Here is an 18,602-nt window from a genome sequence, read left to right on the forward strand (position 1 = left end):
GAGAAAAAATTATATTTTTGTTGGAATGGACGTTAGTCAAAAATTAAATAAAGATAGTTTTAATAAAAATATATTACCGTAGGAATAGTTTTCCAATCTCAGCTACTCAAAAAGGATTTAGATCAGCGAGAGAAGAAATCCATTGCGTCTCACTATATCTTTAATAAGCATCTTCGAAACATTGCCGAAGAGAAAACGGTTTGCACTTTCAGGGCTAATTTCACCTTCGGTTAGATTAACCGATGGCAGGGTGGCAACTGAAATGATAAGAATGCTTGGTTTTCATTCACCTCTATTTTCTGTTGCCATCCTGCTGATTTTAAACGTCGGTTAACTTAACCGAAGGTGGTGAAATTGGCCCTCAAAGTTACTCAGCTTCATTAAACAAAATGGCCGAAATAAAGACCAAGATGACATCTAGAAGCTACATCTTGCATACTTATCGATGAATTTCGATCGGTAATCTCGGCCGATAAATTAGCGTATTTCGTATAAATATGGCGTGCACAATAACTTAACTTCTTGTAAGAAAATGACATGTGCCACTATTATTCGATTGATGAACAAAGGAAATTAAAAAAAAAAAATATTAAGTGTAAAAACGTTAAAAAAAAATTAATAATAAATTTGAGAATTATCTCTTATAACATTTATTATAATGGTACTTTTAACACAGATTTTAGATTATGCCAAAAAGGTAAAATGGATATTTTTTATTAAATTATGGAACGTTTATATTTAAATAGAAACTGTCATATTTTCAAAAGAAACATTTCATTTTTGTAGCTACCCAGAAAATATCTACGCTCGACATTCCTCGACACATTACATCTTCATGTCAGAGGAGGCACGGGAGGAGCTGGCTTACCTCGTTATGGTGGAATCGGAGGTGCAGGAGGTAATGTGTATGTGATTGCAAAAGATGGACTGACCTTGGAGAATGTTGTCAAAAGCTTGAAGACCAAACGGATTAAGGCGGATTCAGGAAGTGACAGTATGGCCAAAGGAATTATAGGTGTACCTGGTCAAGATAAAATTATTTCAGTCCCACGTGGCATCATGATATATAACCAGAATGGAGTATTGTTAGGTAAACATAATTTCTCAAGTTTTATGTTCATTTTGTATATATTCATTGCTCAATTTCTCATTTTTTTCATATAAAATTTAGGAGAGTTAAACAAAGAAGATACAAAATTATTGGTAGCAAAAGGTGGAATGGGTGGATGTGAGGAAACAGGTTATTGTGGATTAAAAGGAGAATCTCAGATGATAAAGCTGGACTTGAAACTAATTGCTGATGTTGGACTAGTCGGCTTTCCCAATGCCGGCAAGAGCACATTCTTGGCGGCGGTTTCAAAAGCTAAACCTAAAATTGCTAGTTATCCCTGTAAGATTTTAATCTGCACAATCCTACTAATTTATTCTATGCCATTATATTATCTTAACGAAACCTGCCCTCTTATTAATATTTGGGACAGATCAGATTTTGCAATTGTATATTTTGCAGTTACTACTATAAGGCCCAGATTGGGGACCATGGCATATAAAGATGAGAGGAAAATCACTGTTGCAGACTTACCAGGTCTGATCGAGGGTGCACATATGAATATTGGAATGGGTCATAAATTCTTGAAGCACATTGAAAGAACAAAGCTGCTCCTGTTCATTGTAGACATACAAGGTTTTCAATTGTCACTCAAGCATATGCGTAGATCCTGTTTAGAAACTGTGGTCTTACTAAACAAAGAGATCGAACTTTACAAACCAGACCTATTAAAAATGCCAACCATGATTATAATCAATAAAATGGACACTGACAATGCTGATAATATCCTCAAAGAAGTTAAGCCAGCATTATATGATTTATCTAACTATGTGGTTACATGTCCAGAAGAAATGCGGCCTGAGCAAATTATACATATTGACGATATTTTACCCGTGTCTTTAATTTCGAAAAATAAAAAACAAATAGAAGAAATTAAAGAGAGGATACGAAATATTTTAGATAAATATGAAGAACGAAAACACATCACTGAGTATGATTCTTTAGACTTTCAACTGATGCAGCGGCTAAAGCGGCAAAGCGAACAACATACATCGACTGTTGTATAGATTTATATAACATAAGAAAATAAATGTTTTGTAAAATAATTAAACTCTATTGTTAATAACGACTCGTCAAAAGTGTGCCAAGCTCTTGATTGTTAATTATTTGAGAATACAGAGATCCAAATGAGAGATTGAAATTGAATATCAATTAGTGTTTAATCTAAAAGCCCTTTTAATTTTACTAATTTACATTTTATGTTGGCCTCTTGCACTCTTTCGATCCAACTTTCCCCGAGTGGTGCCTTTTTCTCAGCAGTTACCATTTCAATCTCGTTCCTATCTCGGATAACGCCTACATTCGCCGTCCACCTCTCCACGCCGTTCCATGCAATCATTACGCCATTGTCGTTACATAATCGGGGTGGAGTTCTAATAAATTTAAAACCTTTTTCCAAGCAAACAATTTCTAAAGCTTCTGCTAAGAAATTATTACAGGCCACTCCACCAGATACTACCTGTATTTAAATAAATATGTAAAATAAGTACAAGAAATTCATGCAAGTACTCTTACCAACATACCAAAGTTCGTTTCTCCTTCGATATCAAATTCAATTTATTAATAAATTCCATTGCCCTTTGCGTTCTAAGACATATGTGCTTTACAGCAGATATTTGCAGCGCAGCGCAGAGATTATATACATCGGGAATCACTGTGCTACCATCAATATCATGTTCTTTTTCTTGATTGCTAATGTACGTCAAACATCTGTTTAATATACCTGAGAAAGTAAATTGACAATTTCTCTTTCCCGACATGACAGGTTCGAATACAAATTTAGTCGGATCTGTCGCTTTGCTCGCTGCACACTCTATGGCTTGGCCACCTCTCATATGTGAAAATTCTGCTATATTTGCAAGCTTGAGTCTGCGAGCAATCTACAATCATTATTAAATTACATTAGAGATTTATTGTCTTTTTACATTATATATGATCTTTTATAAATTTTTGCCATATAATTTTCGGAAGCAAAATTAATCTCAAATTTATCAAAAAAAAAAAATTGAAATGGAGAAAATATAATATATTTAATATGATATATATAGCATAAGTAGTAAATTTTTTTTACAAATATACCTTATCAAAAACTTCACCAGGTGCATTATCCAATGTAGTACCTAATGTATAAAATTTATCTACATTTTCAACAATTGCTAGTAAACTATGGCCACCTGACACAAGCAAAACGAGAAAAGGAAAGTCTACCTATAAAATATTATATGATTAATTCATACTACGTACAACACAAATCCTTTTTTTATATACAACTATATTTTCAACATACTTTCTGCACCATACGTGTTGTTAATGCATGAGCTTCCATGTGATGAATTGGTATATATGGCTTGTTACCAATTCTAGAGAGATATTTGCCAAAGGTATTTCCAACAGCAAGTGATAAAGGAAGACCTGGTTTAGTTGTGGTTGCAATAGCATCTATATCTTTTAATCTTAAATTTGCTGATCTTAGTGCATCTTCACAAATTGAAGTAATATGTTGTCTGTGCATATCATAGGCGATTGTAGGTATTATGCCGCCAAGCCTGAAAAACAATATAATTAGAATACAATTAGAATTAAAATGCATTGCTTAAAAATTTTTAAATTATTATTTATCTTAAAAATAATTTAAATAAAGTTTTGTTAACTTTTTCTGAATAATACATAGAAATAAATTTGTATTTGATGTAATAACTAAATACGATCTGAAATAATAGATTCATTTATAACAGCGAATAAAATATGTGTGTATCAAAACTCATTAATTTTCCAAAGATACGTTGCTCGCGAGATATGATAATCACAATTACCTTAAGTGAGTAAGATGCTGCGAGTTTATCACCTCGCTCAATATTTTTCCTGTAGTGTCCACGATTCCGCATCCTGTATCGTCGCAGCTTGTTTCGATCCCTAAAATAATAGCCGGTCTGTCGTCCGCAAACTTTCGCACTGCATTTAATATCCAATTACTCGTACGTAAAAATTTTAAATGTTGACAGAACTCTAATGACAATTTATGCGATAAAAACGCACACTTGGCCATTATTAAATGACAAAATATTAGTACTGATAATATTAGAATGAATACAAAACATAAATATATTATAGGCTATATCAAACATAGGACTTCGATCGCGTATATATCTTAATGAAATTAAAACGCACAAATATATATCACCGTTATAATTATTTTATATATTTTTCTTATTAATTCTTGTCAATAATATAACAAAAATATACTATATATTCGAATTTTCATTCAGACGCGCCATGTACAAAAGTCAGTCTCTCGAATATAGTATATAGTTTCTCCACTAGACGGCGAATTGTCATTTTTAGTTTCTCGCAAGTACATTTATAGAGATACTTAGTTTATAAGTAACTTGTTCGAAACGTGCGTTTGTACCTGCTTCGGCAGTACATATACTAAAATTGGAACGATACAGAGAAGATTAGCATGGCCCCTGCGCAAGGATGACACGCAAAATCGTGAAGCGTTCCACATTTTTTGCTCCTAATTAGTTTAAATTTTAAATTAATAGTAATAATTATTAATTTAATTGAAAGCAGAGGCCATTGAGATATTTTAATTTTACTTAATAAATATAAATTATTTTACAATAGTTTTGATATATCAATAAATATTGAGATGTTAATCTTTATTTTTTTAATGGCAACCTTTAAAAAAAGCAAAGAGAATGTTAAAGGATACTTATATAATAATGATAACGCTTACACGATCAGTAACATCCATTTCTTTTTCCATATATACTTATTTTTATTATTTTTCTAATTTACGACAGCATTTTGTAAAAATAAACTTATAAATTTAATAAAGTACTAATAATAAAGTTAGAGCTGATATTCTAAATAAGCTGCAGTTTATTGCAATATGATTGTTTATGCACTCTATAAGTTTATCACTCTATCGATTATCTAGATTATATATTATCAATATATTCTAGAATCTTTTGTATAATGAGCGTTTCCTCTCTTACTTAATTATACATTTATTCTCTATACTATGATTCGCGAGATATTCTTTGAGATAGAACTGATTTTAATAGAATAAATTTTATTTCCGCTCGTAAAGCACTAACGCTTTAAGAAAGTATATTATCATTATATTATCACTATAATAAACTTCATACAATCATTTTTTTCTTCTACTTGCATATTGTTGCAGGTTATTTTATTTCATATGCACATCATTATACATTATTTTATACGAAATATACAATTTTTTCTTATATATACATAGACGAGTTCTCGTAAATAATAATTTATGTCTCGTGCTTTGTTGAAAAATTTCGAGAACTCTTATCGTTTACATTATTCTTCTACTGAAAGTCCAGTAGACGTTTCACTACATTTTCACTAAACTTTACAAATTTCTATAATGTTGTGGAATATATATGTGTATAAAATATATAGATACATGTTTTTATCTCTATTAAACAGGTCTAATGGACCTTAAAACGAGAAAAGTATCATCTAGGAAAGTCACGGTTTACATGGAATTAACGCTAAAAATATGCTGATAATATTTCGAGATTCATCTCTAAGATTTCTTCGCGGTCGCCGTTACCACTTTATTGGCGAGAATGCTTTGCGGTACAAGGCGAACGGTTATCAGCGATAGATCGAGCATTTTACGCTGGTATTTCTTGTGAAACACCATGGCGGCAGATTGTGTCTTAAACACAATGGTCGCATTACCCTCGCCCATACGTATGCTCTATAACACGAAGAATAGAGAATATACTGTTATTAGATTGTCAAGTATATTTAAAATAAATATAAAAGTGAGTGTCTATATATAAGCAAAAAAAATGTAATAATTTTCAAAGAAAACTAACGAGTTTCTTTTAACTAACACATTTGTTTATATACTGCATACATTTTCGAGAGGAACAAAATAAGGAAATGTCATGAAGTCATTAACAATTTCAAGTTTTGCAGAATTCGTGATTGGTTTTATTACAATAGTTATCTCTCAAACTTGTATTGCGATGTAAAGTTTACAGATTTCATCACACTTCTAAAATGTATGTGTGTGTGCTTACATCTTTTATAAAAAGAAGAAAAAATGATATTGGAAAAATTATATAAACTAAAAATAAATATATATCAATTATCAAATAATCTGTGATTATATTGTAGTAATATTGTAAAAAAATTTGTTTTTTAATTATATCCTAGTTTTTATATAACGAACATAATATATGGTCAGATGTATTAAGTATTAGTCATTACATTACATGCATGCAATGTATCTAAAACAAATCAATACATTATAAAATTCTAATCATTCTAATCATTCAATATAAAACAAAAGCATTATAATATATTCGTATGTGAGAAATGTTGATAGAAACGTTTTTTTTCTTTTTCTTATTTTTTTCTTTTTTTTTTGAAATATTGCTTATTTCTAATTATAATATTTATCTTTGGAATGAAATTATTGTAGCTATCTAAGTTAACAGCTAAAAACAACTAATCAACATATACCAAAAGTCTCTAATACTTTGCTATAATACTTTGTAATAACAAGATATCTATAAAGAAATAATATATTTGTTATCTTCTATGCGCATATTTGTCCAAATAAAATGTTTCTTATAAAGGTAATATTTCTTATATAGGAATATATATGCATAAAGCTTGCAGAAAGTAAATAGCTATGCTTTGGTATCTATAATCCTAAATCTAAACATTTTCCATAAACTTAAAAGTACAGAAAATGTATGAAACATGTGTAATAAATGTAATAAGCGTGCCAATAATAATTGATAAAAACAAGTGTGCCAGGTGAAACATTTTCATGTAAATATAGTCACCTCAATGGTTCCGATGGCTTGACACATACGTCTGATTTGGGCTTCAGAAGTGCTCGCAGCCAAATTTTCTAATTTAACTGTGTTCGTCTTTATCTCAGGTAATTTTTTTGCTTGAACTGCAGACTTTTGCAACACGATTCGCTGGGGATTTTGTTGCGCATTCATGACTTTTTGGCCGTGAACATTGGCGTTATCATTGATTACAGTTTTCTGAAAGCTACCAGGTGTTTTATGTGTTATCATTCTCTGGCCAATATTTGTGCTTTTCGGTCCAACAGTTCCAGATTTTTGCAATGCATTGACTTGATTTTGTACGAGTTTCTGCGCTGGTATAACTTGCGTACTCGGAACTACTTTCTGTTGTAATCCCTGATTCTTCTGCAAATTGGAGACAGTTTTCTGTATCGTGGTAGCGATAGTCTTTTGCGAATTTAGCAGAGGCTTTTGTATTACTACTCTTCGCGTGCCAGATTGTTGTATCACTTGTCTCATTTGTACAATATCACCGGCTTGATTAGTTGCATATCTGGAGTTATTATCTCTCGAACCAATTGTATCTGACAAATCGTTAGTTTGTATAGTTGGTATCGTTCTGACAATTCGCATATTAGATGGTCTGTCTGCTGCCTACAACAAAAAATACGTGATTTTAGATAAATTATTATATATTTATTTAACTATTGTAAAAATTAGTTATTTCATCAAAATAATAACATAAAACAAAAATCTCTGACTAAACTATATTAATAATATTCATATTTCCTCTAAACAATTTACTTTAATTAAAAAGTTTGCAAACTTTGAATTTTTTAAAGTCTGTTAAAATATGTTTAGTCTGGAGGAAAAATGAGAAAAAAAACAAAATGTATTGAAAAAGTATATTTTATTGGAACAAAAAAAAAATATACAGTAACTTTAAAAAAATTGTATGTGTAATTTAGTGATACCTCATTTAAAAATCCATACAATTAATGATAAAATATATATGTTTAAAAAATATTTTCTATTAATTAATAAACATGCAGTATAACAAAACTGCTGACTCTGAAGAGAGATAATAATTTCTTCAGTCTAAATGTACTGGTCTATATCCAATTTTTATATACACGTAAATACATTTACATACAATTATATATCGTTTTGTAACTGTTTGTGCATAATAAGTATTATGTAAATTTCATTAAAAAATATTATCACTGGATCATGTCCCTGTTACTTATAAATGAATCATACGTCAGAATAGAAGTTCGTTATAAGGTTTCTCTTTACACGTACAGAAATGTATGTATATGGATATATATATGTACATGTATATATATATATATATATATATATATATAATACATATAATGTATATATATTTATATAATACAATTGTATAATTTATACATCTTGTCATCAAGAATTTAATCACAACTGAGGAATATAATATTGATACATTTAATGTTGTACCTCTGTGCTCTGTATATTGGTAGGACGGCCGCGTCCTTTAGCAACATTAGGGCGAGTTTTAACACCATCCTTTACAATCCCCATTAATGCTGATGCAGGTTTTATTTCTTGCTGTGTACTTTCAGTCACTAAAATATTTCGATCATATCGTTGTAATCGATAAGAAAAATATAAAAGTGTGTTTGTACAAGTATAAACAACAAATCAATTTACCTGCAGTATTTGAATCAATCTTGGCATCTTCATTTTGTTTCTCTATCGCAGCCATCTTACGTCTGTTCTCCTTCTCACGTAATATCTTCTCCCGAAGACGTTTTTGCTCTTCCATTTTCTTACGGTATTCCTGCATCTCTGGATCATTATCTTCATTCTGAAATCATAGCTTTGTGATGTATTTAGATTCTATTGTAATTGATGAAAACCAATTCTTTGTAAAATGAGAAACTCACCTTGTCAGCGACTGTTTCACTTGCTGTATCCACTCTTCGCACTTCTTGAAGATTTCTATTAGACGGCTTATTGCGCTTTGGACTTACTTCTCGCGGTCCTTTATCCGAAGACTCAGATAACCTCTTTTGCGGCGGTTTATTCGCTCCACGAGGTGCAATATTCGCTGGTCTAGAAAATTTCAGATTGTGGACTTGATCGTAAGAGTTACCGCGATACGTATTTGATGGCGTTCTACTCCTCTGCGTATGATCGTTTCTTGTTCGTAGCGGCAAATCTCTTTCTCGATAATTTTGATGAGATCCTCTATAATCCTAATAAAGAAAACGAAAGATTGAGCGTCCGATACAAAAAATCTAATACAAGCATCACTTTTGAATTATGATATAATATTTACCTCTTGATAGCTATCTCTTTGCTCCCATTGGCTATTCAATTTATATTTATTACCATCACTGTAACCGCTCTCTCGGGAATAATTGTTATCCGAGGGATAATGCTTATTAGGACTATTCTGAAGCTTCTGTGGTCTATTTTCTTGCCACACATCAGAAAAATATGCGTATGGATCCTATAATGCGAATAGTGATAATTTACAAGTTTATTCACTTTTTGCTTCTATGTATTTTATGCAATTACTTACGTCACTTTTATTCTGCTGATAGTTTAGTTGATGCGATGAACCTTGTTGGGTTTGATTATAGGGTCCCTGATTTTGATACGATGATGGCGGTTGTGGAAATTGTCCACTGTGAGAAACTTGTGATTGGGCTTGTTGTTGATTAGAATCCCAAACGAGTCGAGCTGCATGCAATTATCACAAGAGATAATTTTTTTAGCAAAAGTATCAATTATCTAAATACATTTGATATATATGTTAGAGACACTTACTATCGTTCGCGGGTTGAACGGTGCCTCTAAAATGAGGATTGATTAGAATCTTGTGCCCTGGAGGTAAAGACACACTGTGTGATATATTAGACGCCGACTGTTGCGGTACGGGTTGCATCGTATTATTAAATTGGTTATTGGGTACTTGATCGGAAGGATGAAAACCGGCTCTTGCATCATACGTATTCCGGCCTTCAAACTGGTGCTCTTGAAACTGTGGCGGCGGCAGCCTGTTCTCGAAGAGCGGCTGACTAGACATCTGCACGTTCGGCGGCAGATTTTGTATAGGCGGACCTTGAGAGGCGCTTGGCAGCGCTTGCTGCTGGCGCGGAAATCCCTGGCCCATAGTCACTGGTAGATTCCCTCCAGCAGGGGGCAACATATTGGGTGGATTTCCAGGCAACAACAGACAATTCGGGTTACCGAGAAGCGATCCTCCTCCCGGATTTCCTTGTAACAAAGGTCCTCCTTGATTGCTCTGCAGACCCGATCGATTTTCTTGCATGATGCCGCCCGGATTTGGAAACGGCGGTGGCTGCATCGGCGGATGAAACGGCGGCTGCTGATTGGGCGGACAATTATAGCTCGGTCTTTGCATGGATCCTCCCGCCAAAGGATTCCTAAGTCCGTATTCAGGCAACCTCTGGCTGCCGATCGGACGTGGCCCCATCGGTCCCTGGAATTGTCCGGGACTGAATTGCGGCCTATTCTCCGTAAATTGTGCTGGTGGCCCTTGCAATGGACCATTTGGACCGAAGGGCTGTTGAAAGGGCTGTTGTGGATTAGCTTGTTGTTGATACATTATCTGCTGCTGATTTGGTATGTTACTTGGTAAGCTAAGGAGACACGGCGGTCTGGTCTCTATTAGTGGCGGTCTACAAGCAGGCGGTTGATTATCGAAATTACCGGGCCGTACCGTACCAAACCTGTAAACAAAGCATTTCATAAAATGTATATCTATTAGTGACATTTAAACAAAAATAATGTAAATAACATGTTTTATTTTTATTTATTCAATCATTAAGATTATTATATTAATATTACTATTATTGTATAATTGTATCATTTATTATTAAGCTCACATTGTTACCTTGGATTGAAGTTTCCAGTGTTTTGTATGTTAAATCGTCCTCCTCTGCTCCCTCTTATTCCACGGCCTCGTCCTCTTCCTCTGAACGGCGTTCTGGATGGTTCCGATGTGACGACATTCTCTAAGGTTTCCGGAATATCATTATTCATCTTTGGAGAAATCATCGTACGCTCGTTTTGAAATCTGTTGCGCCTCTCCTTCGCTTCCTCGCAGTCGTCGTCCTCCATTCCTTGCCCGTTGCCGATGTAAACAGTCTTCTGCATGTTTCTTTGGAGCTTCTCGCGCAGATCGCCCTTGCCAATATTATTAGAAATATTAACGTTATTGGACTCTGAATTTTTGCCGGCCTGACGCGATGCCTGCTCGTTCGCGTATTGCTCAGCACCCTCGTCTTGCTCATAATACGACGACGCAGGCTGTATGTCCATCGGATGTTCTCCATCTTTATAGAAATCGTTATCGCTATGTTTATCAGTATTGCCTCTACTAAACTCTATATTCTCGTCTTCGCCATCTAAGTCGTCGAGCGCATCCGTGACTCCTAAGTCCAGTACATCATCTGTTTCCTCTTCTCCCTTATAGCTATTCTGCTGCTCGGGGAATCAAATTGGCAGATATTTGTAATGCAAATATAAGATATTTATCCATATAATGTAGTTATAATCTACGTTTTATTATATCATAATTAATGTATATTTAAAGTGCGCATAAGTGGAATATCTTCCTTCCTCCAACTATTTGTGAGAACTATCGATATATACATTCACATATAGTATTGTATGAGTCCTGATTTCTGATTCTGGTGCGCATTTGATCCCCGCGATAAATATATATATATTAGTTTTAAAAGAATTTTCTTCTTCAAAGATTTCTTCTACACCAATTTTCTACATCCATTAACATACTGAGGAAACATGCTCTTATCTCTAACAATAATAATAAAACAGAAAGATCTTATAAACAAGTATGATTGATAATTGTGACAAGTCTGAGTACACAGTGGTGGAAAAATGTGACTATGTGCAATATGATACCTTTACGATGTAACCGATAACTTATATCGATAAAATGCTAATCAGTGATAAATATATAATCATATAACATTTGATATACGAATTTTGTATAATAAAACATTGCTTATGTTTTGTACAAGGTAAAACTTACAAATATCAATGTAGTACGATATAATTCAGTCTAAAGAATTCATATATACATGCAGTTATACAGAATTTTAACAGAATTTTACAAGTACAATTTGCCAGATGTTTATTTTTTTTAATTTTAGCACGTATAAATTTCATATAACATATTTGTATTACAATAATGTCTAGTGTGTAAACTGTATAACCAGATATAAATAAAATATATATATTTATACAATAATGTTCAAGTTGAAAATCTGCAATAAGTTTTAAAACAACATTAATATATAATATGTTGATTACATTAAATGGAAAGATTCAAATTATAATGAAATCAGAATTTATCTTATTATATCAATATAACTGAATTATTTCTTACACATTGGTTTGTCGGATAGTTTGAGGACACTTATACTAAAAATCGCGATATACAATTTTGCATTAAAAAAACTGAAATGTATATAGCCTTTCACAATCGCTATATTGAAAATTAAATAACAAAGCCTGTAACACATATTTTAAAATGGCTTAATGTAAGAATTTACATTGTGATAGAAAGCTTTCTCTCTATATAATTTATTTTCTTTATAAAAATTTATATATATATATATATATATATATATATATATATACCTTTAAATAAATTTGTCTTATTATTTTTAGAAAACGTATTGCACATACAAAAAAATTTAAATTTATTTTTAATAATAACAATTTTTTTATCATAAAATATCAATACCATATGAATAAACAAAAAAATATTTAGTAATATATAAATTTCTATTTATAATGATAAATCTCTACATATTTTGTATTTATCACCTTACATTAGACCATTCTCCAACTCTTCTGATAAGTGAGGCAAGATATAATAAAGATCTATATTGGTAATTAGCAAATTATTAAATTGTGTATATAGTACCAATTCGCTATCTAAATGGACTTATAAACACATTACATATTATTTCCGTTCACTTAATCTCACTTGATGGATCTTACTATACAAAAAGTTATCGCATTTACGCAGCGGGTAAAACAAATACATGTAGCATTCTGACACTCAAATAAGTATCTTTTAATACAATTTTTTGTCCAAAAAAAATTATTTAATTTGCTTTAGAGGAAAATATTCCAAGATAATATCTCAAACTGTTGAATTTATAAAAACATGTGCTGTTATTATAAAATAAAATAAATTACAACAATATTGTTAACTTTTTGTACTAATTTCCAATTTAGTAAGCTAATGTTATATATTTGTGTTCCCACTTCTTATATAATTTTCTTGTCTACTATCAGAACTTGTGAATTATAACACTACTAGTATTTTTTTCAACCTGTATAAAATTCTGCAATTGTCTATTAACACAAATCATAATGCTTACATCAAGCATACATTTTTAGATTGTAGTAACATTTTCATAACCATTTGCAATCAAACAAAAATGTTCTTGCTGTATCTTGATGAACAGTCTTAATATCACGAATTTTTCTTTGTGTGTGACATAACTATTTCTTATGTTGTAAATATATTTATTCACAACTTATAACCCGGAAAATTAGCCAATATAACAAACGTTATATATATATATATGAACATATCTATAAACATTAATACTTAATGTAACAATTATACATCACGTATGTGTTTGAAAGTTTGAAGTTCAGAAATACATAGTTTAGCCTTTCTAGTATAGTCTCTCAACAGTTTGTTAATAAAATCATCGTTGCGCCCATATTGTTCGAATTTTTTCAGTTTATGCACAAAAAATATTAAACATTTTTTAACACATAGATAATAATATAAATATATACATTATAAATATTATTCGCTATCTGAAATTAAAAAACTTTGAGCAAAATCAAGTTTAACTTTTCTTTATCTATTGAAATCTTCTTTAGAGAATATTAAACAAGAACAGAAATAAAGATACCGTTGCCCTTAATCGTCACTTTGGCATTCCTATTCGTATTGTCGATATTATCTGATATTAAATGATGTAGTAATTGCAGAATCTACTTTTAATACAAACTAGGTCAACAAAAGTAAAATGTATACAAAAACAAAAATTTAAGAACAAGGTATTTTTAAATTAAGGTATCAATGATAGCAAAGCACAATTGAAATAGCCGAATATATCAAACAGGTAAAAGCTTCATCCGACTGAAAAATAATGGGTAAACAATATGCTCACCCTCTCTATTTCATAGTCATCTGCTAGAAGAGCTTCTTCCTCGTCGTTACCCAAATCATATTCCTCATCTCCGAGATCTTCGTCTAGCAAGGTATCATCACTGGAAGGTTCAACGAGAGAAAGCTTTTTAGAAGGAAACGTGAACGAGACGTTAGTGCGGTAAAGATCTTTCGCTTCGAGTCACAACAACGTCATTGTTAGAGGCGTACGCCGATTCTAACCTGTTCATTTTCACGAATGTTAACGCAATCGCAATTTTCCAAAACTATTGTTTAATGTATCATTTTTGATAGGGAATCATATAAATTGGAATTCAAGATTCTCTTTTCTTTCTATCTCTCGAAATAAAAAACGAAAACACTTACTGTTCTGACATGGTAAGCCTCCAGTTTCTCGTAAGACAGAAAGAAGTCTTTGATGGCCGTGATATAGGGCCAATTTCACCACCTTCGGTTAAGTTTACCGACGGTTAAAATCAGCAGGGTGGCAACAGAAAATAGAGGTGAATGAAAACCAAGCATTCTTATCATTTCAGTTGTCACCCTGCCGTCGGTTAATCTAACCGAAGATGATGAAATTGGCCCATAATCGTATCGAGAGCTTATCGATAAGTGGGGATAAATAGGATTCGATTAATCGATCATCTTTTTAAAATACCAATAATGATACTAGATTTTAGTGGAAATCATGACGTTTAATTCAGTGGAATTTTTTCTCGACATTGGCAGCCCCGAAGTCAAAGCTTTATATTTTTATCGCACGGAGTCTCTAAAATCAATTTGAAACTCATTTCAGTCGGCAAGTTGACCTGTTATTCATTCTTTATTTCTCGCACTTTGCTATTTCTTGCAGCTTACGACCTGCGACCTATCACGTCATGAACCATTTTCCATTGTCAACGAAATAACCGACTAGATATTTTGACGTGATCTAGCGTGATCGGACGCATTCAACGGACATAAATTGTGAAAAAATAAGAACTGACGAATATGGCTTCAACTAAGGTCGACTGGGGCCAATATGCTGAGGAACAGGACAAATTAACATCAAAGGTAACACGGGATTCTCGCGGGAAATGTATTACACATTTGTTTTTTTTGGTATGTACATAACTTGTACTATGTACATACCGGAAAACTTGGAAAATTGAAAAGAAAATTATTTTATCAAAAGTTAAATCAGTCTTTAACTCTAATATTTATTTCCTGTTCTTTATGTTTTTGATTGTGCGGGAGTCTTAATTCTCTTCATGCGTTTATAATGTACATTGAATGTCTCAGAAAATCAGCGCTATTCGTATGACTTGCTATTCGATCCACGATCCATTTTATTATTTACAATAATAATAGCTTCTCTACCGGTTAACCTATTTTTTACACACATTTTATATGTCTGAATAACTGTGTACCTATTAGTTTCAACTATCGCGTATCACGTTGAACTTCTTCATACATTCTTCAACTTGATTGATTTTATACATTATAGCTGACAAATATGAACTTGGATAAATCAAACCAGGCTGCATCCATTCCTGCTTCTGTAAAAGATGGAGATGCAAAGAGCGACGATGATACATCGGAAGATCAAATTTCGCCGGCAGAAAGATCGCACCTGCAAAAAATTTTAAGGAAAAAATTAGTTGAAACGACAAAAGATATAGAGGTTCAAAGAAAAGATCCAAATTCTCCATTATACAGTGTCAAAACATTTGATGCTCTTCATCTGTAAATAATTATAATAATCTTTATTCTAAACTCAAATAATGGCATATGTTAATATAAATTTTATATTTTCTAATATAGCAAGCCTGAACTATTGAAAGGAGTATATGCTATGGGATTTAATGCTCCCTCTAGAATTCAAGAAACTGCTTTACCTACTTTACTTGCTGATCCGTAAGCATAAGCTAGTTTCTATAATTTTTTTTATTTTTTTTATTTTAAATATAATCTTTAAATTTTTGAAAAAATTTTGCTAGACCACAGAATATGATTGCACAATCTCAATCTGGAACTGGTAAAACAGCTGCATTTGTACTTGCCATGTTAAGTCGGGTAGATGTTACAAAAAATTACCCACAAGTACTTTGTCTATCGCCAACTTATGAGTTGGCAATCCAAACAGGAGAAGTAGCGGCAAAAATGTCACGTTTTTGTCCCGAGATAAAAATAAAGTACGCCGTGAGAGGAGAAGAAAGTAATATATATATTTTTTATGAAATTTGAATTGATTGTTGCATTGGAACTTTTGCAATTAACATTGCTTTAATTATTTTAGTAAGCCGTGAATCAACTGAAGACAGAAGAGTTAAACCAAAAATCACCGAGCACATAATTATAGGAACTCCGGGCAAAGTGCTGGATTGGGGACACAAATTTAAATACTTTGATCTAAGCAAAATATCTGTTTTTGTGTTGGATGAAGCAGATGTAATGATTGCTACACAAGGTCACCAAGATCAATGCATCCGCATCCATAAGTAATTTCTCAGAGATATTATATAACCAAATAATACGTTTATATTTTACACATTACATTATTTATATTTACTATTTGTGCAGATTACTTAAACCAGAAAAATGTCAAATGATGTTTTTTTCTGCGACTTATGAACCAGAAGTGATGAACTTTGCAGAGATTATAGTCAGTAATCCATTAATAATACGGCTATTAAGAGAAGAGGAGAGTTTAGATAATATCAAACAATACTACATTAAATGCAAAAATATAGATGAGAAATATACAGCTATTACTAACATTTATGGCGTAATAACAATTGGGCAAGCAATTATTTTTTGTCATGTAAGAATTTTGATTATTTTAAAAATTTATTAAATCCTAATTTATTATGATAAACTATAATGTATTATTCTTCAGACGAAAAAGACAGCCAGTTGGTTGGCAGAGAAGATGACAAGAGATGGACATGCAGTAGCAATACTTTCTGGTGACTTGACGGTTGAACAAAGAATTTCTGTACTAGATAGATTTAGAGCAGGACTTGAGAAAGTTCTCATCACCACAAATGTTTTAGCCAGAGGTATATGAAAATGCAATACACAACGCATGTAATCTGTGTATTTTTTTAGTGATTACTTTTAAATATAATACTATGACAATTATATAAAGATAAAATAAAATTTATATTTGATAGGTATTGATGTAGAACAAGTGACGATAGTGGTTAATTTTGATTTGCCGATGGACCACAAACGACAAGCCGACTGCGAAACATATTTGCACAGGATCGGCAGAACAGGTCGATTCGGTAAATCGGGGATTGCCATTAATTTAATTGACTCGACGCATGCGATGCAATTATGCAAAGACATAGAGAAACATTTTGGCAAGAAAATTCATTATCTAGACGCGGAAGATGCGGATGAAATCGAAAAAATCGGCGCTTAGACTAATATACAGACATATAGCAACATAAGTACGCTTTTTATGGATATATCTGTAGGTTTAAATATATATATATATATATAATATTTTTTAAAGTGAACTTTGTATTTTGAATATGAAATATTCTTTTCCACAAACACATAGACACAATAATTCTACACTAAAACAAATTGCTTTTTTTTCTCTTATACTTCTGTTTATCTCTCTCCCTCTTTTGCAGTTACATATTGTACATTTCATTGAATATAATGAAAAACAATGATCAGATAAAAAATATTGTAAGAACACAAAAATACTTTTGGAAAATATTTTTATGTACATGTATTGAGAGAAAGTTCACACGTAGATTTTTTTAAAAAAAAGATCGGAATGCCTCCCTATTTGATTTTTTAATTTCATATGTGTTTGACCCGTATGATAATTTTATGCCACAGCTAAAAAACAAGGTACAAGTACTTTAAGTTTGTGATATGAAAAATTTACAAAAGCGTCAAAATGAGAAAATCTTTTTGTTAAATTTTTTTTATTGCATGTGATGATTTGATCAGCCTGAACATCTCTTTGGATATTTACGATCTCAGAAAATAATAGTGATTTAACGAGCATAATATTCTGAAAATATAAATGTCGACAGATATTTAATGATCACGTCGGAATAAGTCCGTATGTAAGGTGTCTGAAATATATTTCTTATACGTTTAATTGAAAAATTGTGTTATGATTGTGCAAGATTTGTTTTGATATACTCAATTCGTGTTTTGGTAATACTACTAATAAAAGCAAATGTATAAAACAAGATGGATAATAAGAATGTTTATATTCTAATAAAAAAAATTCCATTTTTAAACTCTAATTATTTACTTCTTTGAAATATGTTTGTAAAATTAAGTATAAGATGCACACATGAAAAATAAAGTTGTAATCTAAACATACATTTATTATATAATAAAGCAGAAAATAAATTTATTAATTATAAAATTATGAAAGAATGTAAATAATTAACCTTCTACAATTAACATACATTCATAC

At 31.6% G+C, this 18,602-nt stretch overlaps 4 protein-coding genes and 1 non-coding gene across 7 annotated transcripts; 3 read left to right on the forward strand and 2 right to left on the reverse strand.

Annotated features, from left to right (window-relative positions):
- Nucleotides 1-476: 476 nt before the first annotated feature.
- Nucleotides 477-2,159, forward strand: LOC126852360 (GTP-binding protein 10 homolog). The gene is made up of 4 exons (XM_050597101.1): nucleotides 477-697; nucleotides 787-1,090; nucleotides 1,172-1,390; nucleotides 1,511-2,159. Exons 1-4 carry the CDS (start codon nucleotides 659-661, stop codon nucleotides 2,113-2,115), a joined length of 1,167 nt encoding a protein of 388 aa, XP_050453058.1. The 5' UTR covers nucleotides 477-658; the 3' UTR covers nucleotides 2,116-2,159.
- A 101-nt stretch (nucleotides 2,160-2,260) lies between these two features.
- Nucleotides 2,261-4,397, reverse strand: LOC126852357 (tRNA N6-adenosine threonylcarbamoyltransferase, mitochondrial). 2 transcript variants are annotated; one of them, XM_050597098.1, is made up of 6 exons: nucleotides 4,352-4,397; nucleotides 3,922-4,021; nucleotides 3,396-3,654; nucleotides 3,188-3,316; nucleotides 2,632-2,988; nucleotides 2,261-2,567 (listed from the first exon to the last, which is right to left on the reverse strand). In XM_050597098.1, exons 1-6 carry the CDS (start codon nucleotides 4,368-4,370, stop codon nucleotides 2,268-2,270), a joined length of 1,164 nt encoding a protein of 387 aa, XP_050453055.1. In that variant the 5' UTR covers nucleotides 4,371-4,397; the 3' UTR covers nucleotides 2,261-2,267. The 2 variants fall into 2 exon arrangements, with proteins under 2 accessions (XP_050453055.1, XP_050453053.1); XM_050597096.1 differs by having other exon boundaries at nucleotides 3,922-4,397.
- A 116-nt stretch (nucleotides 4,398-4,513) lies between these two features.
- Nucleotides 4,514-4,620, forward strand: LOC126852614 (U6 spliceosomal RNA). Its single transcript, XR_007687856.1, has one exon. It is a non-coding gene; the product is annotated as a U6 spliceosomal RNA (small nuclear RNA).
- Nucleotides 4,621-4,916: 296 nt separating this feature from the next.
- LOC126852318 (RNA-binding protein 33-like) lies at nucleotides 4,917-14,700 on the reverse strand. Its single transcript, XM_050596997.1, has 11 exons — nucleotides 14,534-14,700; nucleotides 14,169-14,268; nucleotides 10,832-11,421; nucleotides 9,742-10,667; nucleotides 9,494-9,654; nucleotides 9,248-9,421; nucleotides 8,853-9,164; nucleotides 8,617-8,773; nucleotides 8,404-8,531; nucleotides 6,952-7,578; nucleotides 4,917-5,849 (listed from the first exon to the last, which is right to left on the reverse strand). The coding sequence occupies exons 1-11, from the start codon at nucleotides 14,542-14,544 to the stop codon at nucleotides 5,673-5,675; spliced, it is 3,363 nt and encodes a 1,120-aa protein (XP_050452954.1). The 5' UTR covers nucleotides 14,545-14,700; the 3' UTR covers nucleotides 4,917-5,672.
- A 220-nt stretch (nucleotides 14,701-14,920) lies between these two features.
- On the forward strand, nucleotides 14,921-18,551 carry LOC126852352 (DEAD-box helicase Dbp80). 2 transcript variants are annotated; one of them, XR_007687815.1, is made up of 9 exons: nucleotides 14,921-15,220; nucleotides 15,654-15,892; nucleotides 15,971-16,063; nucleotides 16,147-16,364; nucleotides 16,446-16,647; nucleotides 16,730-16,970; nucleotides 17,046-17,208; nucleotides 17,323-17,627; nucleotides 17,794-18,551. XR_007687815.1 is itself a non-coding variant. In XM_050597089.1 (8 exons), exons 1-8 carry the CDS (start codon nucleotides 15,158-15,160, stop codon nucleotides 17,574-17,576), a joined length of 1,473 nt encoding a protein of 490 aa, XP_050453046.1. In that variant the 5' UTR covers nucleotides 14,921-15,157; the 3' UTR covers nucleotides 17,577-18,551. The 2 variants fall into 2 exon arrangements, 1 of the variants encoding a protein (XP_050453046.1); XM_050597089.1 differs by having other exon boundaries at nucleotides 17,323-18,551.
- The last annotated feature ends 51 nt before the right edge of the window (nucleotides 18,552-18,602 follow it).

The sequence above is a fragment of the Cataglyphis hispanica genome, chromosome 10 (genome assembly GCF_021464435.1).
Source record: "Cataglyphis hispanica isolate Lineage 1 chromosome 10, ULB_Chis1_1.0, whole genome shotgun sequence".
In the NCBI taxonomy this organism is placed as follows: domain Eukaryota; kingdom Metazoa; phylum Arthropoda; class Insecta; order Hymenoptera; family Formicidae; genus Cataglyphis; species Cataglyphis hispanica.

Bases quoted from the DNA above. Each gene is read 5' to 3' on its own strand.
- LOC126852360 (XM_050597101.1), top strand. From the start codon at position 659: ATGGTACTTTTAACACAGATTTTAGATTATGCCAAAAAG. The intron at 698-786 runs GTAAAATGGATA...TCATTTTTGTAG, and splicing joins TTTTAGATTATGCCAAAAAG to CTACCCAGAAAATATCTACG. The intron at 1,091-1,171 runs GTAAACATAATT...TATAAAATTTAG, and splicing joins CCAGAATGGAGTATTGTTAG to GAGAGTTAAACAAAGAAGAT.
- LOC126852357 (XM_050597096.1), bottom strand. From the start codon at position 4,154: ATGGCCAAGTGTGCGTTTTTATCGCATAAATTGTCATTAGAGTTCTGT. The intron at 3,655-3,921 runs GTAATTGTGATT...ATTGTTTTTCAG, and splicing joins CAGCATCTTACTCACTTAAG to GCTTGGCGGCATAATACCTA. The intron at 2,568-2,631 runs GTATGTTGGTAA...ATTTAAATACAG, and splicing joins CGAAGGAGAAACGAACTTTG to GTAGTATCTGGTGGAGTGGC.
- LOC126852318 (XM_050596997.1), bottom strand. The intron at 8,774-8,852 runs GTGAGTTTCTCA...CTATGATTTCAG, and splicing joins GTGAAACAGTCGCTGACAAG to AATGAAGATAATGATCCAGA. The intron at 7,579-8,403 runs GTACAACATTAA...TTTTTGTTGTAG, and splicing joins CCAATATACAGAGCACAGAG to GCAGCAGACAGACCATCTAA.
- LOC126852352 (XM_050597089.1), top strand. From the start codon at position 15,158: ATGGCTTCAACTAAGGTCGACTGGGGCCAATATGCTGAGGAACAGGAC. The intron at 15,893-15,970 runs GTAAATAATTAT...TTTCTAATATAG, and splicing joins ACATTTGATGCTCTTCATCT to CAAGCCTGAACTATTGAAAG. The intron at 16,648-16,729 runs GTAATTTCTCAG...CTATTTGTGCAG, and splicing joins CAATGCATCCGCATCCATAA to ATTACTTAAACCAGAAAAAT.